The sequence below is a fragment of the Erpetoichthys calabaricus genome, chromosome 3 (genome assembly GCF_900747795.2).
Source record: "Erpetoichthys calabaricus chromosome 3, fErpCal1.3, whole genome shotgun sequence".
In the NCBI taxonomy this organism is placed as follows: Eukaryota; Metazoa; Chordata; class Cladistia; order Polypteriformes; family Polypteridae; genus Erpetoichthys; species Erpetoichthys calabaricus.
In genome coordinates this window covers 170,576,086-170,603,089 of record NC_041396.2, presented here as the reverse complement: position 1 = coordinate 170,603,089, position 27,004 = coordinate 170,576,086, and the positions used below count along the sequence as shown (strand labels likewise).

The 27,004-nt window shown below is 36.2% G+C and overlaps 1 protein-coding gene across 2 annotated transcripts in view; it reads right to left on the bottom strand.

Annotated features, from left to right (window-relative positions):
- Positions 1-27,004, bottom strand: part of xrn2 (5'-3' exoribonuclease 2) — a 309,462-nt gene that overhangs the window by 214,574 nt on the left and 67,884 nt on the right. Inside the window, exons 14-18 of one of the 2 annotated variants that reach the window (XM_028797522.2) lie at positions 22,577-22,621; positions 20,433-20,570; positions 10,035-10,079; positions 6,529-6,638; positions 4,985-5,120 (exon numbers count right to left, since the gene is read on the bottom strand). In XM_028797522.2, coding sequence (XP_028653355.1) covers positions 4,985-5,120; positions 6,529-6,638; positions 10,035-10,079; positions 20,433-20,570; positions 22,577-22,621 — 474 coding nt within the window. The remainder of the gene's footprint in view (positions 1-4,984; positions 5,121-6,528; positions 6,639-10,034; positions 10,080-20,432; positions 20,571-22,576; positions 22,622-27,004) is intronic. The other variant, XM_028797523.2, reaches the window with a different exon arrangement.

Below are 27,004 nucleotides of genomic sequence, written 5' to 3'. Positions count from 1 at the left end.
CGTTCCGAACGTCGTTTAGGCTATTTAAACTGGTGTTGCGGTATAACAAAAATCCATATCATAACAAAAATAACGGTTTTCGGTAAGAACCGGTATACCGCCCAGCACTAGTGGCATCCCTACAGCAGTGTCACTGTACTCTGGCATTAGGATCCACACACAGACTACAGAGTAAGCACATCCTGATTGACTTGCCAATACCTCATCCAGAAGCAACCCATATTTATGAGTTGAATGAATTTTTTGTCCCCTTATTTAGCTACTTGTTTGATACACCTATGGGTCTGGGTCTGTGCCTTGCTGTATGATAAAATTTGTATTCATTGCAGGTCATTTTGTTATTTACGGCTTCATTTTGCTGTTGATTTGTATAAATTTATTTTTATTTCATTCGTTCATAACACTTTGTTCAAGAAATCTATTTCTAATCTTCCCAGTTTTGGTATTGATAATGATTTTGTTGTTTAGTCGTTTAGACTTTTTAAAAGTCTAATGCAGAAGGTAGAGTATACTGCATTATCTTCATCCCTATTCTGTAGAGGTTGTTGGTGATTTTAGTGACTGTTGCTCACTTTTTCTTTCTGTGATAATTTTTCTGTTGTCAGCTGTGGTTTTCCAACTCGTATAATTGTTGCTGACTGGTAAGAACAGTTTATTTTTTTTTTGGCTGGGGTTATCAGGGTGAGTCCACCAATATGAATTACAAAAGCATTTTCTAAATTGAGTATGGGTGGAACAATTGTTAGTTCAGGGGACTATCAGTTTTTAATTCCAGATAACTAAACTACAAGTTCACAAAGCACAGCCAGCAACCAGGTGTTTCAGATCTTTAGTCCATGCAGTATTTTCTTAATCAAAAACAATTTGATAAAACCTAAAGTGTCAATCCTTCATGTGCAATCTTAGCTTGGGTGTTTCTTTTAACGCCATATACCAAGAGCATCCAGAAACCACATATAAAGGCGGCCCTTTATTTTAAGGCAAAAATACTTTTAGGATTGAAAAACTGATTAAAGCACAGTAACGTGACAGTTTACTACAGTATTTAGCCTGCAAGATTTAACATATGATGATGCAGTGCTGATTCATTTCGTAAAGTGTACAAGGTTGGAATCAAAAATGTACACTGATGTAGCAGGTAACTCTTTTCAACTGACAGGGCTTGCTACCACTGAAAGAATTACATAAAGTATTTAAATGAGATACCCCAAATCCTGGATCGTCAATCGAGTGTCTAAGCTTCATAGGGGGCACATTTATCAGAATACTGAGATTTATAAAGGTAAACTGCTCATTTTATATTTTCATTTTATGCACTGAGGTAAAAGCTTATTTTTGTGAGCTCAATTTGTTCACCGGCAGTGCTGTAAGTGGTTCAAAAATTACAAATTTGACTTCATTTTCAAGTCTGATATTTTGTAAGGTGTGCAAACATAAATCAATCATTTACTTGGGGTGCAAAATATACAAAAGTATGGGAACCATTGTTCTAATGGGAAAAAAAGCTTTAACATTTCATACACAGCTCCTTAGTGAAACAAAAAAAAAAAAACCTAAAGGTTTTAGGAGCAAAATGTATCTTTTAATTAACTCTCACACCTTAGAACACAAAACTCTCAGCAGTTCCTCTTCCCTTCACAAGGATGTCAGCACATCAGTACATCATCAGTCTCCAATTAGTACCAATATTTTGCAACTTGTACCAGTGAATTCATTCATTAAATCACTATCCAGAACTTGTTGTGACACAACATGTCTAGGGATCCATGGCAGAATTAGGCAAGTGCAGGAAATAAACCTCAAGAGATAACTGGCAGGAAATCTCACATTGCATTTAAAGTTGTTACTATAGTTGTCTTTAAGGATCAATTACCTTTTTTTATTTTACAGTGTCATTTAAAATACTATACTGCATTCCAAAAAAAACTTGCTTTTGCAGATTCTCAGTTTAGAAACGCAAAACAATCTGCCAATATAAGGCAGGTGGTTGAAATCACTCTCATTGTTCACAAAGACAGAAAAGAAAGCAAGAAAAAAGTGGAGAGTCTTACATGGGCCAACATTGGTAAAGTGCAACTCTGAAGTAATGAAACAAAAGAATTAATGCTTATAATATAAAACCTTGTGGTTTCCCAAACTAATACTGTTTTAAAACTGTTACAGTGGGATAAACTGGGAATCTATACTAGAGACGCACACTATATCGAGAACTGTATTGTTATCGGCCAAAGTTCAATAAAAAGGATGACATCTGAATCGGTCAGATGTGTACATTTTAACCAATACAGCCGACCGATATAATGCGGGCTTGCCAACACCGTCAGTTCAGTAAATAATAAAATGTTGCTTTCATTGTTCGATTAGGCAGACATTAAGCTACAGAAAAATATGCATGCAAGAACAGTCCCTTGAGCGAGCTAACTCGCCCGCCTGACCGACCACAAGATTTCCTAGTTTTGTTGATAGGAGCCCTGTGTGCATTGTTTATTCATTGGGCAGGTATTCTTAAGTAAAGAAGCATGTCAGCTGTGTGGTTATTTTTTTTCTGTGAAAAAGGAAGGCAACAGAGTTGCTATCAGCTCTACCTGCAAAAATTTCAATTACCTATCTGAATATCCACCATAACGAATTATATACAGAATTTCTAGCATCTAATGTTACCAAACTGAAAGTTAAATCAGACACTACTAGAGTCACTAGTGGTAGCCTTATATGGCAAATCTTATAAAATGTGAATACATTTCCTAAAGACAGTGCCAGAGGTAAAGGCATAACTACTAAAATAATGGAAATGATCGCACTCGATGACCAACCTTTTTCCATAGTTAAGGACGAGAGATTTCGTCAACTACTACATCATATAGAACCTCAGTACATTATTCCAAGCCGGCAATATTTTGCAGATGTCTCACTGCCTGCATCAGATGATGTGATTGCTACACATATCCATGAGCGTTTAAGAAACAATGTCACCAGCATTAGCTTTACTACAGATATGTGGAGCTAAGAGGTCAGCCCCATGAGCATGCTGATTCTAACGGCACACTGGATTGACGAAAATGTTGAAGCAAAAAGAGCTGTGTTGCATGCTAATGAGTTCTCCAGTTCTCATTCTGCCACTTTCATTGCACAAGCTTTCGATTCCATGTTAGAGAAGTGGAACATTTTAAAAAGTAATGTGCATATTGTGCTTCGTGACAATGATCGCAATATGGCAAAAGTTATGGAGAAAAGTGGCACTAAAAGTTTAAGCTGCATGGCTTACACTTTGCAACCATATCTTGCTTTTTTCTCCCCCACAAAAAGTATTGGCTGCTTAGATCTACAGCAAAGAAGAGCGTAAAAGTCAGCAAGTTAATAAAAAAAATTATTCATCTGTTTCACGTGCTGCTGTTGTTTCTTTGATGATGCATAGTACATCATCAGCATAACTAAAACATTCAAATCCGAAATATATATATCACACACACACACACACATATATATACACACAGATATATAGATAGAGATAGATATAAAAATAAAAAATCTGCCATCGCTATTGCCCAAAATTTCCATATCAGTACAGCACTAATCTATACATTTTACTAATGAACATAACGAAAAACACAACCGTTTTTTGTGTATACAATCATCTTATGCAGAGGGCCAACACAAACACTGAGCTACATTCACTTTTACTACTAGATTCATGAAGCAAGCACTCTGTAAAAACTTAACCAAATCAGGAATAGCTAAACCATAAGAGATTATTGTGGGGTTCTCTGCTTCTTCCTGAAAATGTACATGTAGGGAGAGGACAGTTCATGGTGAAGACAGCTTAAGGCAGAAGTAAACGTTGCCTACCTGTATTCCCAAAACAATGGTAAAGTGTAATTTATGTCAGTTTTGTCTATTACTACCAAATTTTGGTTGTTCTTTTTGTACATGATTATTCTCTTCACCTATGTTGTTTAACAAGACATGAAATAATTTATCATGAGTACAAACAAAAACCTTGAGGTTAAAAAAAAAAAAAGTAATATAATTATTAGTACAAAAAAAAAAAGGATATTTAAACCTGGCAAAAACACACATGACTAAAGAATCCCTAAGCATCTGCTTCAAGTCTGACATTATCATTTTCCTGTTCATGTTAATGGATGAACCTTATTCCCCTGGAACTGAGATTTCAGTATGCTTTGCTCTCAGAGCACGAAGTCTGCTAATAATGAACGGTTCTGCAATCCCCACTATGTCTTGGCTAATCTCATTTTAATGTTAACATCTCAATTATCAACAGACTTAATTCAGAAAGAGATTACTCCAATATGGCTTTTTATAACCCAGATGGACTACACAATGATTTGTACATAAAACCTACTATTCCCTTAGCTACAAAAAAGCCAACATTAAAAAAAAACACATGCTGCAACAAAATGATATCTTAATTTGATTAAACTGCATGAATGTGATGGATCTAACAAAACACTAATGAATAAAAGGTTAAGTCTAATAAAGTATACAATTGGCACAGATTTTATAGTGATGAACTGTTTAAAATAGAGACTTCTGATGATGCACATTTTCAGTTACAAAATAATTCATTCAAAAAAGAGATTTTCCAACAAAGCTGAAATTTGAATTTGACTAGAATACTAATTACTAATCAGGACATCTTTTATAATATCAACAAGTGCTATACTTTTCATGAGAGACTATACACTTTTTAAGATTATGCACATTTGATTAAGTATAAAGACACTAGGTCAATTCCTCAAATTTCAAAAATTCTGACTTAAGGAATAATTTCAATACAGTACTGGTACGAGAACTAAATTCAGACTTGAAAAATTTTACACTTAAAACAGAGGCATCTTACTTCCTTTATAGATCACTTATGTGAGGACTATTGGAGCACTTGATACTCTGGTAAAATGTATATTCAAAAAAAAAAAATTTTTAATCTGTTACAATTATCTTAATATCAGAAATCGACCAATACCTGGTAGTAGTACCTAAGGACCCAACAAAGACCTTCAACATATGATTTCACCACTCGCCGACGAAATGCATCATCAGATACATCTACATCAAATTTGTTTTTATAATAACGCTGTTTCCACCCTTCTTCCCATAACCTTGGAAAAAAATAAAATACTGTTTAACAGATTGTATTAAAGTCTATCAACTAATAACTATAAAAGTATTAAACAATGTTTTTAAAAAATATTACTGAAAACAATGACATCTATTTTCTATAAGCTATGAATAGACTGCTGCAATAAATATCCATAAATGCAAAATAATATGCTTATATTTACTTGTCCTTTATATAAAAAAAAAAAAAAAAAAAAGCAAAACATCTTTCTATTGCCACCAAACATACATTTGCCTAGCAGGGTTTCTTTCACATAATCATATTGCAGACATGAATATAATGCCAGAATAACTAAGTCCCCTGCCCCCCAAATTAAATTCATGGTAAAAGAGGAGACATTTTAAAAGCTTAACTTCCCCACATTTATGCTAGACATATTTAAAACACATAGAAAATTTGTTTAAATCAGAAAGCCAGGAACTATTTGGGATAGGTAGGAGAAGAGGAGAGAGGGAGAGAGAGAGAGAGAGAGAGACTGACAGACTCACTCTGTGTGAGGCAGAGGTTTAACAAATACAGGAATTAAAAAAATAAAACACTTCTACAGGTCTTTGTTTGCAACATTACAATAAACAATAAGTAACCATTACCAATTAGTGTTAATAAAATATAAATGTAATATAAATGTAGATATACAGTATATACGTATTTACATATATACATATACACATAGTACATTTTAGTAAATAAACATTAACAGCTTGAGCTTAAACAGTAACAAGTCTAAAATTATACTGAGACTATACCGAATTATACTTCATGCTTGTAATGTGCTTGTAATTCTTACACAACCAAAGCATATTTGTTTACTTATAAAACAACTGAAGGCCCAGCCCCTAATATAAGACAGAAAAAAGAGACAAGACCTACACTAATCACCAGCAATAAATACTAATGCCCCCAAAGCATGTACTGTTATTCTCTGTAAAAGCTAATGACTATTGTGAATGAAATACATTTCTTTCTATACCAGGCAAAGGAATTATGCCATAGTCACTTCTGTTCCGAAGATCAGAGAAATTGAGTTGTTGCCTAAGGAATGGAGTTTTGAAACCCCTATGATAACACCATCATTCAGCTCACATAATCAAGGATGAATACTGACAAGCTAACCAATCTACTACAAGGTCCCAAAGGGAGATGTGACTGGTAGCAGGAAAACCTGCATGAATACTAATTCAGCTACTTGGATTTAACAGCTTTGGCTTGTATATCTCACAGGAATTTGCAGAACTCTCTGCATTGCCACATTAATTATGGGCAGATAAAAAAAAAAAATTAATAATCTTGCCGAAAAAAATATTCAGGGATGCTTGCTGTCCCTACTGACATGTCACTAATTAAAATTAACAACACTGTAAAAAGGAGTTTTAATAACAATACTTTACCTGACATTATCTTCTGGTTCAGGTTCACTGTCACTGTCCTCTGCTTTTCTCTTCACAGCAGGTGATGGAGATGTGCTGTTTTTGTCATGGGAACTCATAAGTGATTGAGGCTATTAAAGAAAAAGAAAAACATTTACATTGTATTTTTTTTCTTCAAATTATGCTAGTGTAAGAGGGGGAAATCATTTGCATCGTAAATGTGTCAATTCCTTATAATCATTATTAATATACAGTCAAGAAAATGCCAGCAAAGTGAGAAATTAAAAATGTTCAATATTTTTAAGTTAAGCTGTTTATACATTTGAAAAGAATGCTAAAAAGGTAATGTAAACCTGTTTTGCAAGGTTAAAAAAATAACAGGAAATTGCAACACAATACTTAAGCTTACTACCAACACAAATAGCTTTCCAGAATACTCAGTATTTTCAATTAAAATGTCAGAAGTTGAAAATTAACAGATATTTTTCCATTAAGTGAACTGCTATTTAAGAGTACACTCCACAAAGTACAAATGTTAACAACTATATTATACTAGGCGTAAATTATAAATCACACCAATTGGCTTTATGTCTTTAAATTAATTTAATTAGTGTTCAGGTCAACCCTATGTCCTTTCTTGACTTTTCCTAAATAGTTGCCTTAACAGATTCATTTTGCTAGCCACAATGCAACATTAACTGCAATATTTCAAAATGGATGTCTTAGGAAGAACTATGGATTCAGTTGTACCACTTTAGTATTGTCATTTCTCTCTTACAGAGACTAAACAGAATGTGCGTCAGAATGCTGTTACTCCATTCTAGTATGGCATATATGCCATTTACAATTAGAAAGTAATATTAATTTATGTAGTTATTTTGTTTAGACAGACAACCAGAAGTTATGTCTGTGTTATGTGGTTTAGCTGGACAGAAGTTAATGTTGTTAGGCATATTAGCTGTTTTGGGTGAATAGACTCCACAATGACTGAACTTATTGTGAAACTAGTCTTGACAGCACATCACTTTACTCAGAAGCATATTCACAAACACAGATGCCAATTCCTTCAACTGCACATTTACTCTGACTGGATCACAACTGTGAACAACAGATCACACACAGCTAAAATTACTGCATCTCTCATTGTTACCAGTAGTCCGCTGATGGTTTTGAATGGCAAGGTACAATCTATATACAGTATATACATACTTATACTGTATATAATGCAATGCTGATTGACTCATCAACAAAAACAGCATTTCCAATTCAGTTAACCTCCTTAGCGTTAGACCCAAGAGTCACTCGCTCTGTAAAAATAGTGCTAAAAGCATTAGTCCTGAGCACCACTTGGGCAACTGTATAGACACATCTCTCATCAGCGTTAGCCCCAAGGCTTACTCTGGCCGTAAAAGTGCCAACAGCATTAGTGCGGAGCATTGCTCAAGAAACTATATAGGCGTGTCTTGCGTAAGCGACAGGCCTGAGTGATACCTGGGCAACGGTGAAGACAAGTCTTGTCCTAGCCTCATTATGGCGTCTCACAAGAAACATTTTTCAGCAGCTCAGGTGTTGCACGCTCTTTTACAGTGATACAAGCAGTGATGACGAAGTGACTCTGTCTTCAAGCAGTGAAATCGGAAGTGATTCAGATGGATCTGAAAGTGATGCTTGTGTCAATTGCACATGTGCTGTGTGCTGTTCAAAAGCTTATCGAACTGGGAAGAAATTCCGCAAGGAATCACGCTACTGTTTTTTTTTATTACTATTTTATTGTAATCATTCCATACAAATAGATCAATTTTTACAAAAAAAAAAAAAAAAAAAAAAAAAAAGGATTGAAAACAAATCCACCCCACCCCTGAGAAAGAGAGCATGGCCAATGGTCTAAAACTTAAAAATAGTAAAAATAAATAAACAAAAATAAATAAATAAGAGTTTTTTTTAATAGGCGGATAAAGATAAATGGAGAAGAAATAGGGAGAGAATCTACTTCCTCAGTGCTTTAAGAGCTTATTCTAAAATATTATTAATTAGATCCTGCCAGGTTTTGAAGAGGTTCTGCACAGATCCTCTAAATGAGAATTTGATTTTTTCCAGTTTCAAATAATATAAAACATCAGTTACCCACTGACTTAAGAGGGTCCAGTTTAACAAATTAAGTCTGTGTGCCAATAGTGTAGTGAAGGCAATCACAGTTTGTTTGTCCGTCTCCACTTTAAGCCCATCTGGAAGTACACCAAACACAGCTGTTAGTGGATAAGGAGGGATTGTGGCACCAAGGCTGTCTGAAAGGCACTTAAAAAATTTTTGTCCAGAATGATGTTAATTTGGTGCAGGTCCAGAACATGTGACCTAGTGAGGCTAGAACTTGAATGCAGCGTTCACAGGTTGGATCTTGCTCTGGAAACATTTTGGACAATTTCAAGAGAGACAGATGTACTCAATATATAATTTTGAGCTGAACTGTATGCTTTGCGCATATGGAGCTCAAATGAATTCTCTGCATTGCTACCTTCCACTCCTTTTCTAATATGGAATCACACTACTATTGTCCTGACTGTGATGTTGGATTGTGTATTTCACCATGCTTCAAGACATAATGCACAAACACATTTTGACAGTATGTACGGTATTAGCGTTATTTTTATTATTACTATAATTTTTACTCATTATTATACTTTCTACACTTCTGACTTTGTACTTTTAGCATTTTGCAAGTTTTACAGTGTAAAGATGAGATTTAATAAATATGTAATTTTTCAAGCCAAAAACATGCAACGCTTTTAATGTTTTTTTACAAGAAAAAAATGTAACACTAAAAGAGGTTAAAAAACTGAAATTTGGCAGTATTGTAAATTTAGGTCAGTAGGTACCAGCAAACAAAAGGCCATTTCGATATATCAACATTTAGGTTTAGGCACTTCAAAGACTAAATATCCCAAAATCTCAAAAATGCTTTGACTGCTTTGAATAAAATTTGGTGACGTTATACAAAAAAAAAAAAATTAGCCAACAGTTTTTCTTCTTTTTAATTTGTCAATACTTAATAGTATACTAGCATAGATGCACTGCGCTACACTTAAACGTGGCATTATGCAAAAGAAGGATGTCACAGAAACAACTGACAGGCACACAAACAGCCGCACTGGCCAACAGAGTGGGAGAATAATAGAAGGGGGTAGGTTATCCTGTCAGGATAAAAAAAAGAGATGAGATCAAGTTTAGAGTCTACAGTCAGGCATGAAATGGAAGGAGAAAGTTCAATGAAGTTCAATAAGCTCAATGTTTAGTAAGCACTATAAATCTCTATTGAGGGTGCCAGTTGCTGTGGCTGTGAGAGAAGAGGGGGAAGAGAGAAGTGCAGGTGGAAGTGGTGTGCTCAGATCCAATTCAAGCTGGGACCAACGGCTAAAGTTTACACTTAATAGAAAATTTTAACATATGTTGTGCATTTTTGTTAATTTTTTTTAAATCTCCCAAAAGCTATATGCATCACAATGTTTAAAAGTTAAAATGTAGGGACCTGCCTGATGGCCATTCTTCATCATTGCTTTCAACGATGCAGCAGCATTCTAAAATTTAAAAAAAACAACACAAAACAAAACCACTTTATTTTGTACTCCTTAAAAGTGTGTATGGATAGATTAAAATAGTGTGCTTGGAGCATTTTTTTTAGATTAGGCACTGAAAGAAAGAGTTTGGGGAGCATGCAAATAACCACTAAACAATAATTATGAAATACTTTAGCGCGTGTGCTGGTTTTAAATGTAAAGTAAAACACAGAAATAAATTATGCATGCAGAAATGTATGAAATGCCTAAACAAGAGAACTTTGTAAATGTCTTATTGTAGGGGTGAGGACTTCAATTATATGACAGTTTCAATGTTAAACTATTACAAACTTAGTGGAATCCAGTAAATGTGATATAAAACTCCACTGAGGTCTGACCTGGAGTACTGTGCACAGTTTTGGTCTGAATATTACAAAAAAAGAGAGCAGCGCTACAGATAGTCAGGAAGAATAAGACTAGGCTGATTTAAGAATTGAGAGGTATGAAGTATAAGAACAGACTGAAGAATCTAAGTCTTGTTAGTGTAAGCAAAAGGAAATTAAGAGGTGACATGATTGAAGTGTTTAAAATTATGAAGGGAATTAGCAAATTCTGCATAAATGTTAGAATGTTTTTCTTCACACAAAGAACAATAAACACATGGAATAAATTACCAAGTAATGGGGTGAAGAGTTGGAATTTAGGAACCTTCAAATAGCAACATGATGATGTTTTGGAGAATCAACTTGAATAGTTCAAAGAGTTTATTGTGCCGAGTGATTTTCTCATTATACTACTATTCAAACACTGGCAACAATAAAGTATTAAAAAAAATACCTGAAGAAACAGCCCTCAATAATACATTGCTACATAATTATTAATTCTAAAATATGACAGCTTGCCCTGCTTTAATCCAATATCCTTTCAGATAGGCAGACTGTCATACCTGGCAAAGTGGTGAAAGAATAATGTCAAAACTGGGGAAAATAGACTGACATTTTCTTCACCTTAAAGTTTAAGAAGTTCAACTGCAGTCCCTCCTTACAAAAACCTCTAAATAAAAAGACCTCTACACCAAGGTCTCTCTTAAAATTCAAGTGATAATCATTTAGGAAAGTTTACAAGAAAAAACCTTATATTGAAACTTTCTTTCATCTTGAGCTTTCAGATTTTGTACCCTCCTCCCATAATGCAATTCTATGTGCCTCAAACTGCAAGAGTGGCTGCATCTATACTAATGTGAAAAATTAACTGCACCCCATGAAATGTTCATCTTTTTTTAATATACGTGGACCTATCAAGATTTAATCTTAATTAAGGAAATATCTTTAAATAAATGAAATGTAATTCCGGAAAAACCGAAAAAAAATGACAATAATTTAAACAACACAAAATTAACATGTCATTTATGTGTGTGGGAAAAGTACGTCCTTGACTCTATAGGATTGTATTGGCCTCTTTAGCAAAGACAACCTCTAATAGGTATTTTCTATAGTGATATTCTGATCTATCAGCCATCGATCTAAATTGGCTAATTTTCCATCACAGAATTGGCCAATCACAAAAAAACAACTTTTTTCAGCATCTGCTTTTCTGAACTCTTCAGAGACTTTTAGTACTCCTTTACGTGAGGTATTGCAGTAGTTGAGCTAGCACACATCCCCCCCGTGAACTTCCTGTAAACAGAGAGCAGCAAGGCAGAATTTACTAGCGACTGAGAAGACTGGAATATTAGCCTTTTCAATAAAGAAAGTGAAGTAATAAACCAAGAAAAAAACAAATCTGAAGAGATGTCCTGCACATTCAGACAACTGGTGAACTACTTTATTTTGTTCTTTAATTAAAATGGACACTACTTGTCTGAGCTAGGACAGTGAGCGAGCTTGTATTAAGTAAAGCAGTACATTTTGCTCACTTTTGTAAATTTGCTCATTAACAAAGAAGTCTCTAATTTTTATGGTAGTTTCATTTTAATGGAGAGAGAATATCAACCAAAAATCCAGACCCTAGGTCCCATTTTATGCTCAAATTGAACAAAGCAGATAGATGCATGGGAAGATTGTTTGTAATATTATAAGAAATGAGGCATCAAAGATAGCTGGGCATAATGACCACAGATTTACCATGAGGGGAAAAAAAAAGTTATAGTTGAAATGAAACCATACATGGTGTATACTGTACATAACTTTTGTTGGGAGAATACTTTATGAAATAAACATGGCTTTAGCTTTGAAACCAAATGTGGAAAAATTATAAAAATATTATAAATTCAAAAACAAAAAGTCAAAAACAACTGCAAAGCACATCCATGCAGATAAACTTAAAGGTCCATTTAATTTGAAACAAGAATTACTATTAGTACAACTGACTTTTTAAGGCTGCCTGTGAGGATATAAATCTCTCTAGTCTAAATGCCATGTCACATGCCTGTCATTTACATAATCTTAACAAGTAATAGGCAGTCAAAAGCACACTTCCGTGAAGGGAGTCGCCTAATGTGATGTGCTCAGTGACCGAGTAAGTATTCCACGACTGACTCCAATAAAATCAAATGATGGTCTTTCATCATAGGGGTGTGCATTATAACTGATAAACAATGAATGCCGATATGAAGGTACAATGCATATAATGCAGGACAAGGAATAAGGAAAGCGTTTGTTTTGGACCTCTCAAACAAAACTGAGGCTTATCTGTCTAATGTCTTGTGTTTTTACATACTATGACAAGAGGAAAAAAAATAGGGCACAGACTGCAGCTCTACCCGCTGTAGACGTTGTTAACCATTTGTACAGCATGCTGTTACCGTTAGGCAGTAAACTGTTGGTTGTCAGAAAAAGAGGTGAACACAACAGTACTGGAAGATTGGCATGCAGTGAGTAAATTAGACATAACCAGCAATTTTGACTCGTTTAAAATGAAATGGTCTGGCAAAGAGATCAGCAAGTGCAGTCACAAATTCTGACATGCACCATGTCTAAAAGTCGCATACGTGACATCAGCTTAAGACAAGGTTGCAAAAAGCCTGGGCCTACCTGTCAGCAATGAGTCCCTGGACATCATGCTAATCAAGAGCACAAGTGCTTTTTAAACATGCATTTAATTGTAAAATCCTCCTGCTTGGTTTATTAAAGTAATCGGATTCTGCTAGCCTTGTAATTGGCAGAATTCCTCTACATTTTCAAAATGTCTGCTAAGTAATACACTTAAATAAAACTAGTCGAATGTGATTAGGCATACAGTGGTGTGAAAAACTATTTGCCCCCTTCCTGATTTCTTATTCTTTTGCATGTTTGTCACACAAAATGTTTCTGATCATCAAACACATTTAACCATTAGTCAAATATAACACAAGTAAACACAAAATGCAGTTTGTAAATGGTGGTTTTTATTATTTAGGGAGAAAAAAAAATCCAAACCTACATGGCCCTGTGTGAAAAAGTAATTGCCCCCTGAACCTAATAACTGGTTGGGCCACCCTTAGCAGCAATAACTGCAATCAAGCGTTTGCGATAACTTGCAATAAGTCTATTACAGCACTCTGGAGGAATTTTGGCCCACTCATCTTTGCAAAATTGTTGTAATTCAGCTTTATTTGAGGGTTTTCTAGCATGAACCGCCTTTTTAAGGTCATGCCATAGCATCTCAATTGGATTCAGGTCAGGACTTTGACTAGGCCACTCCAAAGTCTTCATTTTGTTTTTCTTCAGCCATTCAGAGGTGGATTTGCTGGTGTGTTTTGGGTCATTGTCCTGTTGCAGCACCCAAGATCGCTTCAGCTTGAGTTGACGAACAGATGGCCGGACATTCTCCTTCAGGATTTTTTGGTAGACAGTAGAATTCATGGTTCCATCTATCACAGCAAGCCTTCCAGGTCCTGAAGCAGCAAAACAACCCCAGACCATCACACTACCACCACCATATTTTACTGTTGGTATGATGTTCTTTTTCTGAAATGCTGTGTTCCTTTTACGCCAGATGTAACGGGACATTTGCCTTCCAAAAAGTTCAACTTTTGACTCATCAGTCCACAAGGTATTTTCCCAAAAGTCTTGGCAATCATTGAGATGTTTCTTAGCAAAATTGAGACGAGCCCTAATGTTCTTTTTGCTTAACAGTGGTTTGCGTCTTGGAAATCTGCCATGCAGGCCGTTTTTGCCCAGTCTCTTTCTTATGGTGGAGTCGTGAACACTGACCTTAATTGAGGCAAGTGAGGCCTGCAGTTCTTTAGACGTTGTCCTGGGGTCTTTTGTGACCTCTCGGATGAGTCGTCTCTGCGCTCTTGGGGTAATTTTGGTCGGCCGGCCACTCCTGGGAAGGTTCACCACTGTTCCATGTTTTTGCCATTTGTGGATAATGGCTCTCACTGTGGTTCGCTGGAGTCCCAAAGCTTTAGAAATGGCTTTATAACCTTTACCAGACTAATAGATCTCAATTACTTCTGTTCTCATTTGTTCCTGAATTTCTTTGGATCTTGGCATGATGTCTAGCTTTTGAGGTGCTTTTGGTCTACTTCTCTGTGTCAGGCAGCTCCTATTTAAGTAATTTCTTGATTGAAACAGGTGTGGCAGTAATCAGGCCTGGGGGTGGCTACGGAAATTGAACTCAGGTGTGATACACCACAGTTAGGTTATTTTTTAACAAGGGGGCAATTACTTTTTCACACAGGGCCATGTAGGTTTGGATTTTTTTTCTCCCTAAATAATAAAAACCATCATTTAAAAACTGCATTTTGTGTTTACTTGTGTTATATTTGACTAATGGTTAAATGTGTTTGATGATCAGAAACATTTTGTGTGACAAACATGCAAAAGAATAAGAAATCAGGAAGGGGGCAAATAGTTTTTCACACCACTGTATGTCAAGTTGGTCAACTAATATGATCACAATCCCCACTTTGGACTAGACAAATAAACATTAACCATGAATTTACAGTTTTACATAAAATTTTAACATACAAAACCAAAGCAAACATGCAGTTGTTTGATTAAAAATGTGAGCCTTATTAATTCAAACAGGTTATTTTTCTTATAATATTGGCCCAACAGCTGAGAACATCTGCATTTCACAACATAGTACCTTGTATATCACATAACAATCAGGATATTGAAAAGAAGAAAAATCTTAATGAGTAGGTTACTATATACAGTAATCCCTCCTCCATCGCGGGGGTTGCGTTCCAGAGCCACCCGCGAAATAAGAAAATCCACGAAGTAGAAACCATATGTTTATATGGTTATTTTTATATTGTCATGCTTGGGTCACAGATTTGCGCAGAAACACAGGAGGTTGTAGAGAGACAGGAACGTTATTCAAACACTGCAAACAAACATTTGTCTCTTTTTCAAAAGTTTAAACTGTGCTCCATGACAAGACAGAGATGACAGTTCTGTCTCACAATTAAAAGAATGCAAACATATCTTCCTCTTCAAAGGAGCAAACAAATCAATAGGGCTGTTTGGCTTTTTAAGTATGCGAAGCACCGCGGCACAAAGCTGTTGAAGGTGGCAGCTCACACCCCCTCGTCAGGAGCAGAGAGAGAGAGAGAGAGAGACAGATAAAAAAATCAATACGTGCCATTCGTGCTTTTAAGTATGCGAAGCACCGTGCAGCATGTCCTTCACGAAGCAGCTGCACAGAAGGTAGCCAACGTGAAGATAATCTTTCAGCATTTTTAGACGAACGTCCGTATCATCTAGGTGTGCGAACAGCCCCCCTGCTTAATCCCCCTACGTCAGGATCAGAAAAAGTCAGCGCAAGAGAGAGAGAAAAGTAAGCTGGGTAGCTTCTCAGCCATCTGCCAATAGCGTCCCTTGTATGAAATCAACTGGGCAAACCAACTGAGGAAGCATGTACCAGAAATTAAAAGACCCATTGTCCGCAGAAATCCGCGAACCAGCAAAAAATCCGCGATATATATTTAAATATGCTTACATATAAAATCCGCGATAGAGTGAAGCCGCGAAAGGCGAAGCGCGATATAGCGAGGGATCACTGTATCCTGAGCAATAAACAGCAATAAGAATACATTATAAAATGAGTATTTTTTAACAAATTAAAATGATTTAACAGTGTTCATTTGTATGAGAAAAATATATTTAATTGCACATTAAGAAACAGGTTATATAAATAGACTATTTCAGCTGTGAGCCTTTATCGGCTATTACCGAGGATACATATATGAAGATGGATAAAATGATATGCAAATTACAACAGCACTGAACATCAATAAAAAACAGCTCAAATGTGTTTTTTGTTGGGGCTTGTTTTACATTGCACTAATTTTTAGATTAATTTATTTGAAAAGGGTCTTCTTAACTCTTTTAGGGCTAATTTTTTTTTTTTGTTTCTTTTCTCCCAGGGCTGAATATTTTTCCAAAAACTAACATTTTTTAAAAAAGAACACAAAGCAATTGTTTAACATATCAAATCAACAAAAAATATTTCCTTTTGACAAATGTTACTGTCTTGCATGTTGCATGAGCCTGCATACTCTATGATTTCACATACATATCACATACATTTTACACAGCAAAGTCTGATCTCGCTCAAAGCAGCCAATTTCAGTCATTGCCACATTGCACTCCTTACAATATGTGTTGCTTTGGTGCCTATTTTTCAATTGTCTGTTGCTGCACTTTCTAACATATATTGTTAGTGTGTACTGTAGAGAGACAAGTCACCCATTTGCCATCATGCCACCAAGTTTTCTGCCAGCATGAAAACCGTATTGTCACCTCTTTTCATCTTCTGAAACTTTATGAACTTTATGTATGGCATTATAGCCTGGCTCACCCCATGGGATTTGCTTCTGTTTATTACAGAAGTGAATAAAACTTTGCAGCAGCACGTACCTAAGCCACCAGGGGACAAAACACGTTTGGACCAATGCTCCCTGAAGTTATATCACCAATTCTGTCTCATCTCTATTTGTAATGCCACAGCGCGCTTCATCTCGTCTTTCGTTGTGGGTTTCCACTTTGAAAAACGAGAATGCGATGCAAACGCAGCCCGCGATTCAAAAAAAATCTCTGCCTACCTGTTTGTCTCGTCTGACAGTAGCTGAAAAGCAGCATCAGGAGACAGCAGCCTGAAGTACAGCAGCTGGTGATCTGTCGTGTCCAACAGCAAGCCATGCCGTCTTGTAAACTCCGGTAGCCAGATCAGCTCTCAACGGATCAATGTCTGTGTATTTATCCCATGCGAACCTTGCCGTAGATGCATCGGCTGCGCGAAGGCACGCAACTGGCAGCAGATCCGCTGGCGCGGCATCGGCTGGTGTCTGATCAGCTGATGCCTGCTTCTAACTCTCTTGCTCGATCTCCTGATCACTGCCAATAAAGTCCGATTCTGAAAAATCAAGAGTCCGACTCCGCGATAATGCGCATAATGCGAGTGTTTTCTTTTCTGCACTTGCTTCGCTGCCTTTTCACATGTCGGTGCCATCTTGCCTGTTTACATTTCGCAACTCACGCACACGCAAGGTTTATTTGCCGAGTCAATGAGTCTAGCATTCCTCCAAGCACAGAGGGAATGCCTGTGACGTGACAGTGAGATTTGTCGCCATTAACAGCTGATTGTCGCCCTCTATCCCTGGATGTCGACTTTTGTCGACATTCGCCCTCAACCCCTCCTGTCGACAAAAGTCGACATCCGCCCTAAAAGAGCAAAAAAAAAAAAAAAAAAAACAAAGTTATACTGTACTCAAATACAGAGATTCAATCTGACTGCCCTAAACTGTAATATGTTATCAACCAAGAAAACAACTTCAATAATAATTTAGACCAATAACGTGATGAACAAGGTATACAGTCAAAGATATTAACATCAAAGCTGTCTGGGTATAAACTATTGAAGGCTTCCTTATCTCATTATCTTAAATCATTTGATATGAGCCTCAAAAGTAAAAATTCTGTTAGGTCTGGCAGAAGCAACCAAAAAGCAGCTCTGGCTGAACTCTTGGTGGTAATATTAATCAGTGGGAAGGCATCTTCTGCAACATTTTTAATGTCTCTGGCTAATCTTCATACACAGCACCTTTATGTAAAAAGTGAAGGTGTCTGAATACTTTCTATTTTGTTAGGTTGCAGCCTTATTCTAAAATTATTTAAATTAACTTTAACCTTATCAAGCAACACTCAATAAATACCCTTGGACGACAAAGTAAAAACAAAAACTTTCCCTTCTTCTATGTATGCTAGTGACTGGTTCAGACATTTGGACTACCACTTGCTACTTATTTCCTCTGCTTTAATTATTGAGCTGCAGAGCTCAAAATTTTGAAAATGATACTTTTAAAATTATTTTTAACATCAAATCAAAGACAAATCAAATAAATCTATTTTGTGCATTTATTAGTAACTAATGTAGTTGTTTCCTTCCCCTTTGGTTATATAGGTTTTTTTATTTAAAAAAAATAAAAATAAAAAATAAAACATGTGTGGGCTACCATAATATTTTATACTAAAGTAGAACAGGAAGTACAAAAAGGATTATGAGTAAGCTACACTAAAATATTTTAATACAGATTTCACTTTTCATTCTCTATAAACTGTGAGCCTAAAAATTGACACCCATTTTGAGAAGAAAAAATTCTAATTTTAAAATCTATATTACTAAACAAAGGATGTATATATGCAGACGCACCGAAGAGCACGCGCACTGCGCCTCCGCGCCCTAGAGTTAAACCCAGCGGTTTCCCAGATTCAGTAAGTGGTGCCCAAACAACACAACCTGTAAACTAAACTTGAGGTAAAGCGTACACGCCAACAAGTTGCCATGGTGACATATTTAAACATAGACATAGAATAACGACGCCTCATGAGCAGCAGAATCGTACGTCAACGTCGCCGCCATATTGCGAGTGGCACTGCTGTGGAGTGAAGTAATGAATAATGTGCTGCTTGGGATTGTACAAACCACAGTACGCTCCAAACCAGATCCCGGGTGATTTCATTTCATAGGTAAGGCTGAACAATTGTTTTGGTTATATTTGGCCATTAGAAAATCCTGTTTTATAATCTTTACTTTAGCTAAGCCAGGCTAAGCTAGCAAAGCTATGCATTTATGTGCTCAAGTGAGCCTCCAAACAACGTTTTGGCTAAACGTATTTAGTCACTAACTATGTAGATTGTTGTTAGCTGTTAACATTTCTCAAACTTGATGTTTTTTCTCAAGAAGCACATTGAGGAAAAACAGTTTGAAATTGACAACAATCATTTTATGCTCATGTCTTTAGTTGTGCCTATCTTCCACAAACTAAGGCTGCACCATATTGCCAGACTGAATACTCTCAAATTACAGGATCTGAGTGAGCAAGACGGAGTTTAAGTCTGTAGGAGATCAGTGAGGTTGTGGAGAGCTTTAAATGTTAAGAGCAGTATTTAGTATTGTATTCTGTAGTTAACGGGGAGCCAGTGAAGTTGAGAGAGAATAGGTGTAATATGTTCAGTGGATTTACAACAGCAGGTTATTATCCTGGCAGCAGAATTTTGAAGAAGTTGTAAGCGATGGATGAGTTTTTGTGGCATGCCAGATAGAATAGCATTACAGTAATCTATACGTGAGGTGACTCGGGCATTAAAAGTCTGGAAATGTTTCGAAGATAGAAGAAGGCAGTCCCCGAAATGTTACTTATATGGGAGGAATTATTTGATAATATTATAATTATTATTATTTAATAATTGCCATTATTAGTGTATAAATGGATATAAATAATTGCATTTACACGATTCGCTAAAAAACAGTATGTAAATGATACTGTTTTCAACGTTATTGTTTTTTCAATCAGAAAACCTGGTTTCCACATCTACCTGAATTAGTTTAAATGGCACTTTTGCCACTTGCAATAAGGCTGACGCACCAACGTATCGTGTTGACTGGGAAACACAGTGAATGCGCCGTCTATCTATATATAAAAACAATGAATGAAGGCGCCTACAACGCTCTTCTGAAACACCAGAACCAAAGGAGTCGTGGCTCCAAAAAGAAACCGCTTTAGTACAAATATATTTATTTAATTAAATGAAAACTTTCCCAGGACGCTCCCACCCTCCATGATTTTTCATCCCTACAAAGATTGGAGGGAACAGAAAGTAACTGCCATTCTTGGATTTGCGATTCTTTAGAGAATCGGGGGTTTACATGTGTATTAGAAGAGACATAAAATATTTTAAATTAAAAATTAAAATTTCAAAATCAGTTTCAAAAAAACAACAAGATGGAGAAAGGACTATTAAGAATTTTCATCACATTTTCTAAATCTTTTTTCCTCTTGAAGGTTACAGTGCATTAATAATACAAAACTGAAAATTTGACAATAAAGTTAACTTAGTCAAGGTCAACTTCCCAGAAAACTTGTGATAATCAAGGACATACCCTATTGTCCAAGTTTCTTTCCTGCATTCGCATTTCATAAGCAGCCTGCCGTGGGTTGTTAATTGGTTGTGGTCTACCTCTTCCTCCCAGTGGCTGAGGTGCAAACTGCCCTCGAGGTATAAATGCAGGCTTCTCAGTCTTAAAAGAAAGAAAAATATAGAATGACAGAAATGCACAAAAGCACCTTTCTGAAAATAACCATGTAACAGAAAAAAAATAGAATTTTAAAAATTACTTCACCATCCTTTCTTCAAGATCCTTTATAGACTGTAAATGCATTAACTAAAATGTATCAATTATAACCATCAGTCACAGAATGGTACAAAGTCACCAACTGTCAAAAATGCATGCACTATTACATTTAACAGAATTTCAAACTGCTGGCCACTAGTACATTGTATATTCTTCAAAATGACTGCTTTTTGTTATTCCTTTGACATATAGCAAGAAATATTAGACTGTTCCTTGAAAATGCCAAATAAAAACATAATTATACAATTCTGCTATAAGCATTTTCCTTACAGTAAAACCTCAAAACTGTCATTAACATTCAATTCTCAATCATAAAAAAACAATTTCTAGTCCAAACTTGATAAAGTACTCAATTCAAGCCAACAGGGCTTGGATTGCGAAATGAAGTAAGAGAAAATAGCGAGAAATATAGGAGAAAAAAAAAAAAACAGTGAAAGTGTCCAAAGTTTGGGATCATATCAGGCAGAGGAGAAAAAAGAAAAAAAAAAAAAATCGGGCAGTGTGTCTATTGTAAAAATCAAACTAGCCTGCCACAACAGTCCAATGCCAATGTTTTAACATCAAAAAAAAAAAAAACATCTAGTCTATTAAGCAGACCCGATACAAGGTAACGTTAACATTAAGTATTTAACAAAAATCAATTGAAGTGAAGGCTAGTAAAGAATGTATATTAATTACAGCTATATGTAATGGCTAGTTAAGAAGAAATGCAGCACACTATCCAACGTTAGGGAAGCCTTTACCGTATATTCCATCAACATCTATCCATTACAGATTTTGTTTTCTGCAGCAGGAAACACTGCATTAAACCACAGGATAAGCCTCAGTTCTGAGCATGTTCATATGCTCGCTTTTCTTCGATGCAACTACCACATGTTCTTTTAAAGCTTATGTGTGTATGCAACCACTCACACACCCTACCCAATCCATATCTGCCTAACACAGGAGATACAATTTTGCTTCCTACAAATGTCCCAAAGCCTTCAATTATGCCCGACCTGTAGTTAGATTGAGACTTGTATTTCTGAAAGTTGCACAACTTAGGCAATTTTTATGTATTATTAATTTATGCCTTTATTTTAGGCTATATATCCTTTTCAAAAGTACTGTACTTTGAAGTGTATGTTTTATTATTTTTGCATTTGCCTTTTTTTTTTTTTTTTTTTTTTTTTTTTTAAATACAGAACAGAAAAAGGCACTTAAATTTACATTACATTTCCTTATTTGGCTGACACCTTTATCCAAGGTGACTTACAACATTTATGATACAATCAGTAACATTTCTTTTTGGCTTTCCAATTGAAGCAAAGGAAGGCTAAGTGACTTGCTTATGGTCACACAGTGTCAGAAGCAGGACTTCAAACCCCGAGGTATTGGGTTGAAGTCCAAAGCCTTAACTACTACACCACACTGCCTGCACTAAATGGATCTATTTTTGACAGATACTGTATTATTGTATGCAATTTAAGGAAAAAAAATGTTGATTTTTCAAAAAAGGAAACCAATGTTTACAGACCTGTTTTGCAGTATTTTCTCTTTTGTGTATTTACTATTGCTCTTTAATAAAGCAAAAGTATTTACTGTATTATCTGCTTACTCGATTAATCAATGGAATAATCAGTAGAATACTTCATTACATAATCAAGAGCTGCAGGACTATAAAAAATACACACAATTCAGAAACATCCTGTTTTTCTACATTTTTAATTCAGTAAGTGCATTGCTGCCAAAAAGTAAATATCTTATTTTAATCATCTCCAAACAAAATTTTGAAATGACTGGTAAAAATCAGGCGTCTAAAATGCTTTAAAGTACACATCCAAAATGCAGGTGGACACCCCAGTGACGACAAATGAAGAAAAATATCTGGTTCGGTTTACAAAAATTATTACCTTCATTCTTTTTTTCTTTTCTTTCATTCTCCTCTTGAAACCTTCCTAATATAAAAAGTAAAAATAAATGTCAGGTGCACACACACAAAAATGCACTGCAAAACAATATGCTGGAAAATTTTCAAAAACCAAAATAAACATTTTTGAAAACACCTCACAAAAAAAAAAAAAAAAAAAAAAAAAAAAAAAAAAAAAAACTAAGTACCCTAAGTTCTTGTCAATAAGCCGCGGCTTATCTAAGGAAAAAAGTTGTGAAAATGAAAAAATAGAATATCGGCTTATACATAAGTCCGGCTTATACATCCATCGCGGGGGTTGCGTTCCAGAGCCACCCGCGAAATAAGAATATCCGCGAAGTAGAAACCATATGTTTATATGGTTATTTTTATATTGTCATGCTTGGGTCACAGATTTGCGCAGAAACACAGGAGGTTGTAGAGAGACAGGAACGTTATTCAAACACTGCAAACAAACATTTGTCTCTTTTTCAAAAGTTTAAACTGTGCTCAATGACAAGACAGAGATGACAGTTCAGTCTCACAATTAAAAGAATGCAAACATATCTTCCTCTTCAAAGGAGTGAAGCAAACAAATCAATATGTCTGTTTGGCTTTTAAGTATGCGAAGCACCGCGGCACAAAGCTGTTGAAGGCGGCAGCTCACACCCCCTCCGTCAGGAGCAGACAAAGAGAGAGAGAGGGAGAGTTTGTTTTTCAGTCAAAAATCAATACGTGCCCTTCGAGCTTTTAAGTATGCGAAGCACTGTGCAGCATGTCTTTTCAGGAATCAGCTTTACAAAAGATAGCAACGTGAAGATAATCTTTCAGCATTTTTAGACGAGCGTCCGTATCGTCTAGGTGTGCAAACAGCCCCCCTGCTCAATCCCCATACGTCAGGATCACAGATAGTCAGTGCAAGAGAGAGAGAACAGTAAGCCGGGTAGCTTCTCAGCCATCTGCCAATAGCGTCCCTTGTATGAAATCAACTGGGCAAACCAACCGAGGAAGCATGTACCAGAAATTAAAAGACCCATTGTCCGCAGAAATCCGCGATATATATTTAAATATGCTTACATATAAAATCACAATTTAAATGACCGCTACGCGCTCGTGTTGACTCGGCGACGCCCAGAGCAGAAAGAACGCGCTCCGGCCGCTCCAACCGCGCCATGCGGGGAGTGAGAGAGACGGCAATATCTCACACTCTCTCCCCCCTTAAAGAAATTAAATGGGCGCGAGTGAGACCACTGACCTCCCTCCCTTCTATTAGTTATAGGTTATAGTACGTTCGGCTTATCCATGAGTCCGGCTTATCTATGATACGATTTTATTTTAAAAATTCGTATGATTTTTGGTCTCCGGCTAATACATGAGTCCGGCTTATAGACAAGAACTTAGGGTACAAAAAATAGTAATTACACACAGATATGATGCATCCACCATCAATATAAACACCTTGTAATTCTTTCATTTATTAAAGAAAAGTTAAAAGAAGCTAGAATCTGAAACTTACTTGTTCGACCACTATTAAACTGTTGTGCTAGGAGGCACCTATAACGTAAGCTGGTGACCCTGAGAAACTTGTCTTCTGATTGGGTTGGGACTTTGGGTCTCCCACATCTCTTCCTATCAGAGTTTCATCCAGTTTCCAACTGCCTTTGGACTGCAAAGGACAGTGTACTCACTGACGCTTTGAATTTTTTTGAAAATTCTCTAAATGAAAGGCCTTTACTTCGAAGGATAATAATGTTCTGTCTCATTTCATTTAATTCCAACTCTGCTTAAAGACAGACAAAGGATTCTTAAGTAATCAACAGAAGCTGGGACACCTGTGCAAACTGTTTGCTTCAACTTTCAAGACTTAATTTTCTTTAATTGCTTCTGCGCATCTGTAGGTTGTAACCTATTAGTTGTTACCTGAAGAAGGCCCATTGGTAATATTCTAAAATTTCCTCTCTTTTCAGTTTTTCCTAACCTAAACTTTAAATTTAAATCTCTAGCAGTTTACTGCTTACCTTTTCACCATTTTAGGTCAAGGTGAACACCATCAGCTCAATAGTGCCACTCGGCAATAGTGTGGACGAACAAGTGAATAACTGGAGGTGTTGTGACAAAGGAAAAGAGATGGGATGATATGTTGGCGTGACCCCTGAATTTGAAGAAGGGAAGTTCACAGAGTTTGAAGTAAGATGTGGTTACATACTCAATGTGGGGTATACACCTTTGTCCAGCTGCCACAGAGCCAGAGATAAATACAGAAGGATTTGGATTTCTCGCCCCCAAGATAAAAAGCCATGACTGAGTCCTATACATGTGCTTAACACCAAGGTGAACCCAGCCCATGCATCTGTGGATAGAAACCAGACACCCAGAGAGAAAATGCAAACTCTATAGAGTGAAAGCCCAGAACGTGAACTCCATTCTAGTTCACTGCAAAACACCAGGGCTTCTACTGTGTTTCCCAATGATGATGATGATATTGTTGTACTTAATATCTTCCATTCAGGAATATATTAATGTATTTTTCTCTGCTATAGTCACAGTGATGATAATAATAATCCATCCATATACCCTCCCTAATCTGCTTATCTACTGCAGGGTCAAGGGGGTATAAGGTATAAACTCCTGGAATGTAGGGTGCAAGGTAGGAACATCACCTGTATAACCTATATTTTTTACTTATATAAAAAAGTCAACGGATGTATGTATGTTCCAGCATCACTTCCAAATGACTGGAGCGATTTTCATGAAAATAAAAATACTGTAGGGTGAAATCAACCCTAACCCACCCCCTTCTGGGTAGGGTGGGGAGAGATCTTGCGATCTTGTATGCATGTTATCATCCAGTTGACACTCTGAACGACCACCAGTGGGCAAACTGGAGGTTACAGGCAGCATTCTTTATGTATGAGCACCACTGTCCTCCTGTTGCTTTTGAAATTAAATGGAGTTGGCTGGTTCTGAGCGTCAACGGGATGATAACATACATACAAGACCGCAAGACAAGCACATTAGTGAGTCTTCATTGTTTGTTAATTTATTTTTAAAGTTTTGTTTTTTTTTTTAAATTGTATTTTTCTCAAACAATAAATTAAAAAAAAAAAAAAAAAAACACATTTTTCCTCCCGGGCAACGCTGGGTATTTCAGGTAGTAATGTTCTAAAGCAGTGGTTCCCAAACTCTGTCCTGGGGACCCACTGTAGCTGCAGGTTTTTGTTCCAACCAACTTCGGTTTTTCATTGGACTTTTGCCCTAATTAAGTGAGTCGTTATTTCCCAGTGTCTGTGTTTCAGAGGCAATGTAGAAATTACAAACTAAATTTGGTTGATTTTTATTCAAATGTAGTAAAGTAGTTATATGGGGAATATGTAGTTTGTTTTAAGTTGTATTTTCCACCTAATTTTCATTCTGTTTTTCCAGGTGTTCTGGCTATTTAATTGATTTTTTAATTATTCCGTCCGACACTGAACTTGTTGCAGCTTTCATCATCCTGGGTGTCTGCTAGGCTGGTTGTTAACTGTCACTATTAGGGTTAAATGAAGGGAGCAAACTACACAGGAAAAGGGGAAAATAATACAAAAACCAACAGAAGAGAGTTCGGCATTTATAGCTTTAGAAAAAAGAAAAAAAAAATCTAAATATCTTATAAATGTCAAAAAACAGAGGTGGTGTATTTCGGAATGCAGAATAAGAGAAGAGTAAAAAAGACCAGCTAATTAAATGAGATCATTTGTTAAAGATTATCATCATCGATTGTGAATCTGGTTGGAACAAAAACCTGCAGCCACAATGTGTCCCCAGGATTGAGTTTGGGAACCACTGTTCTAATGGATAATGATAATGTATTAGTAACTGTAATAATAATAATGTATTCCATCAAGCATCAATGCATCCCTTTTAAAACATTCATGACTTCTGACATTTATATCTTGACTTATTAGGCAATTAACTAGCAGGATTACTCAACAGATTTAGGGGACCACACTGATTAGGAAATGTCTGCAACACTAATTATGACTTAAAACAAGTCTCACCCTCCAAATTACCACATTACTTATTTTGTAAAATCTGACTAACTAGCCATCATTTTTGATGGCAGAATTTTGATAATCAAATAGCCCTAAATTGGAAAAATGTGATAAAATAATAAAGCACTATCAATTAAAGTGTTCATTTCAAAAAAACACTACTACACTAAACAACCCACAGGCATCATGGACACCACTTGGATGGACCAATTAAGGACTCACAAAGCTGTACCCACGATATGCAGGCTTGCCCAAAGCTCCAAATATTCATTTCTCGAAACAACATTGTTTTGAGTGATCATTGGATAGTTCCAGTCCGTAGCTGTTTAAACCGCAACCTTAGGGAGGAACAAAACTGCTGCTTCATTAGTAACTTTACTTAAGGAAAATAAAAAGGAATG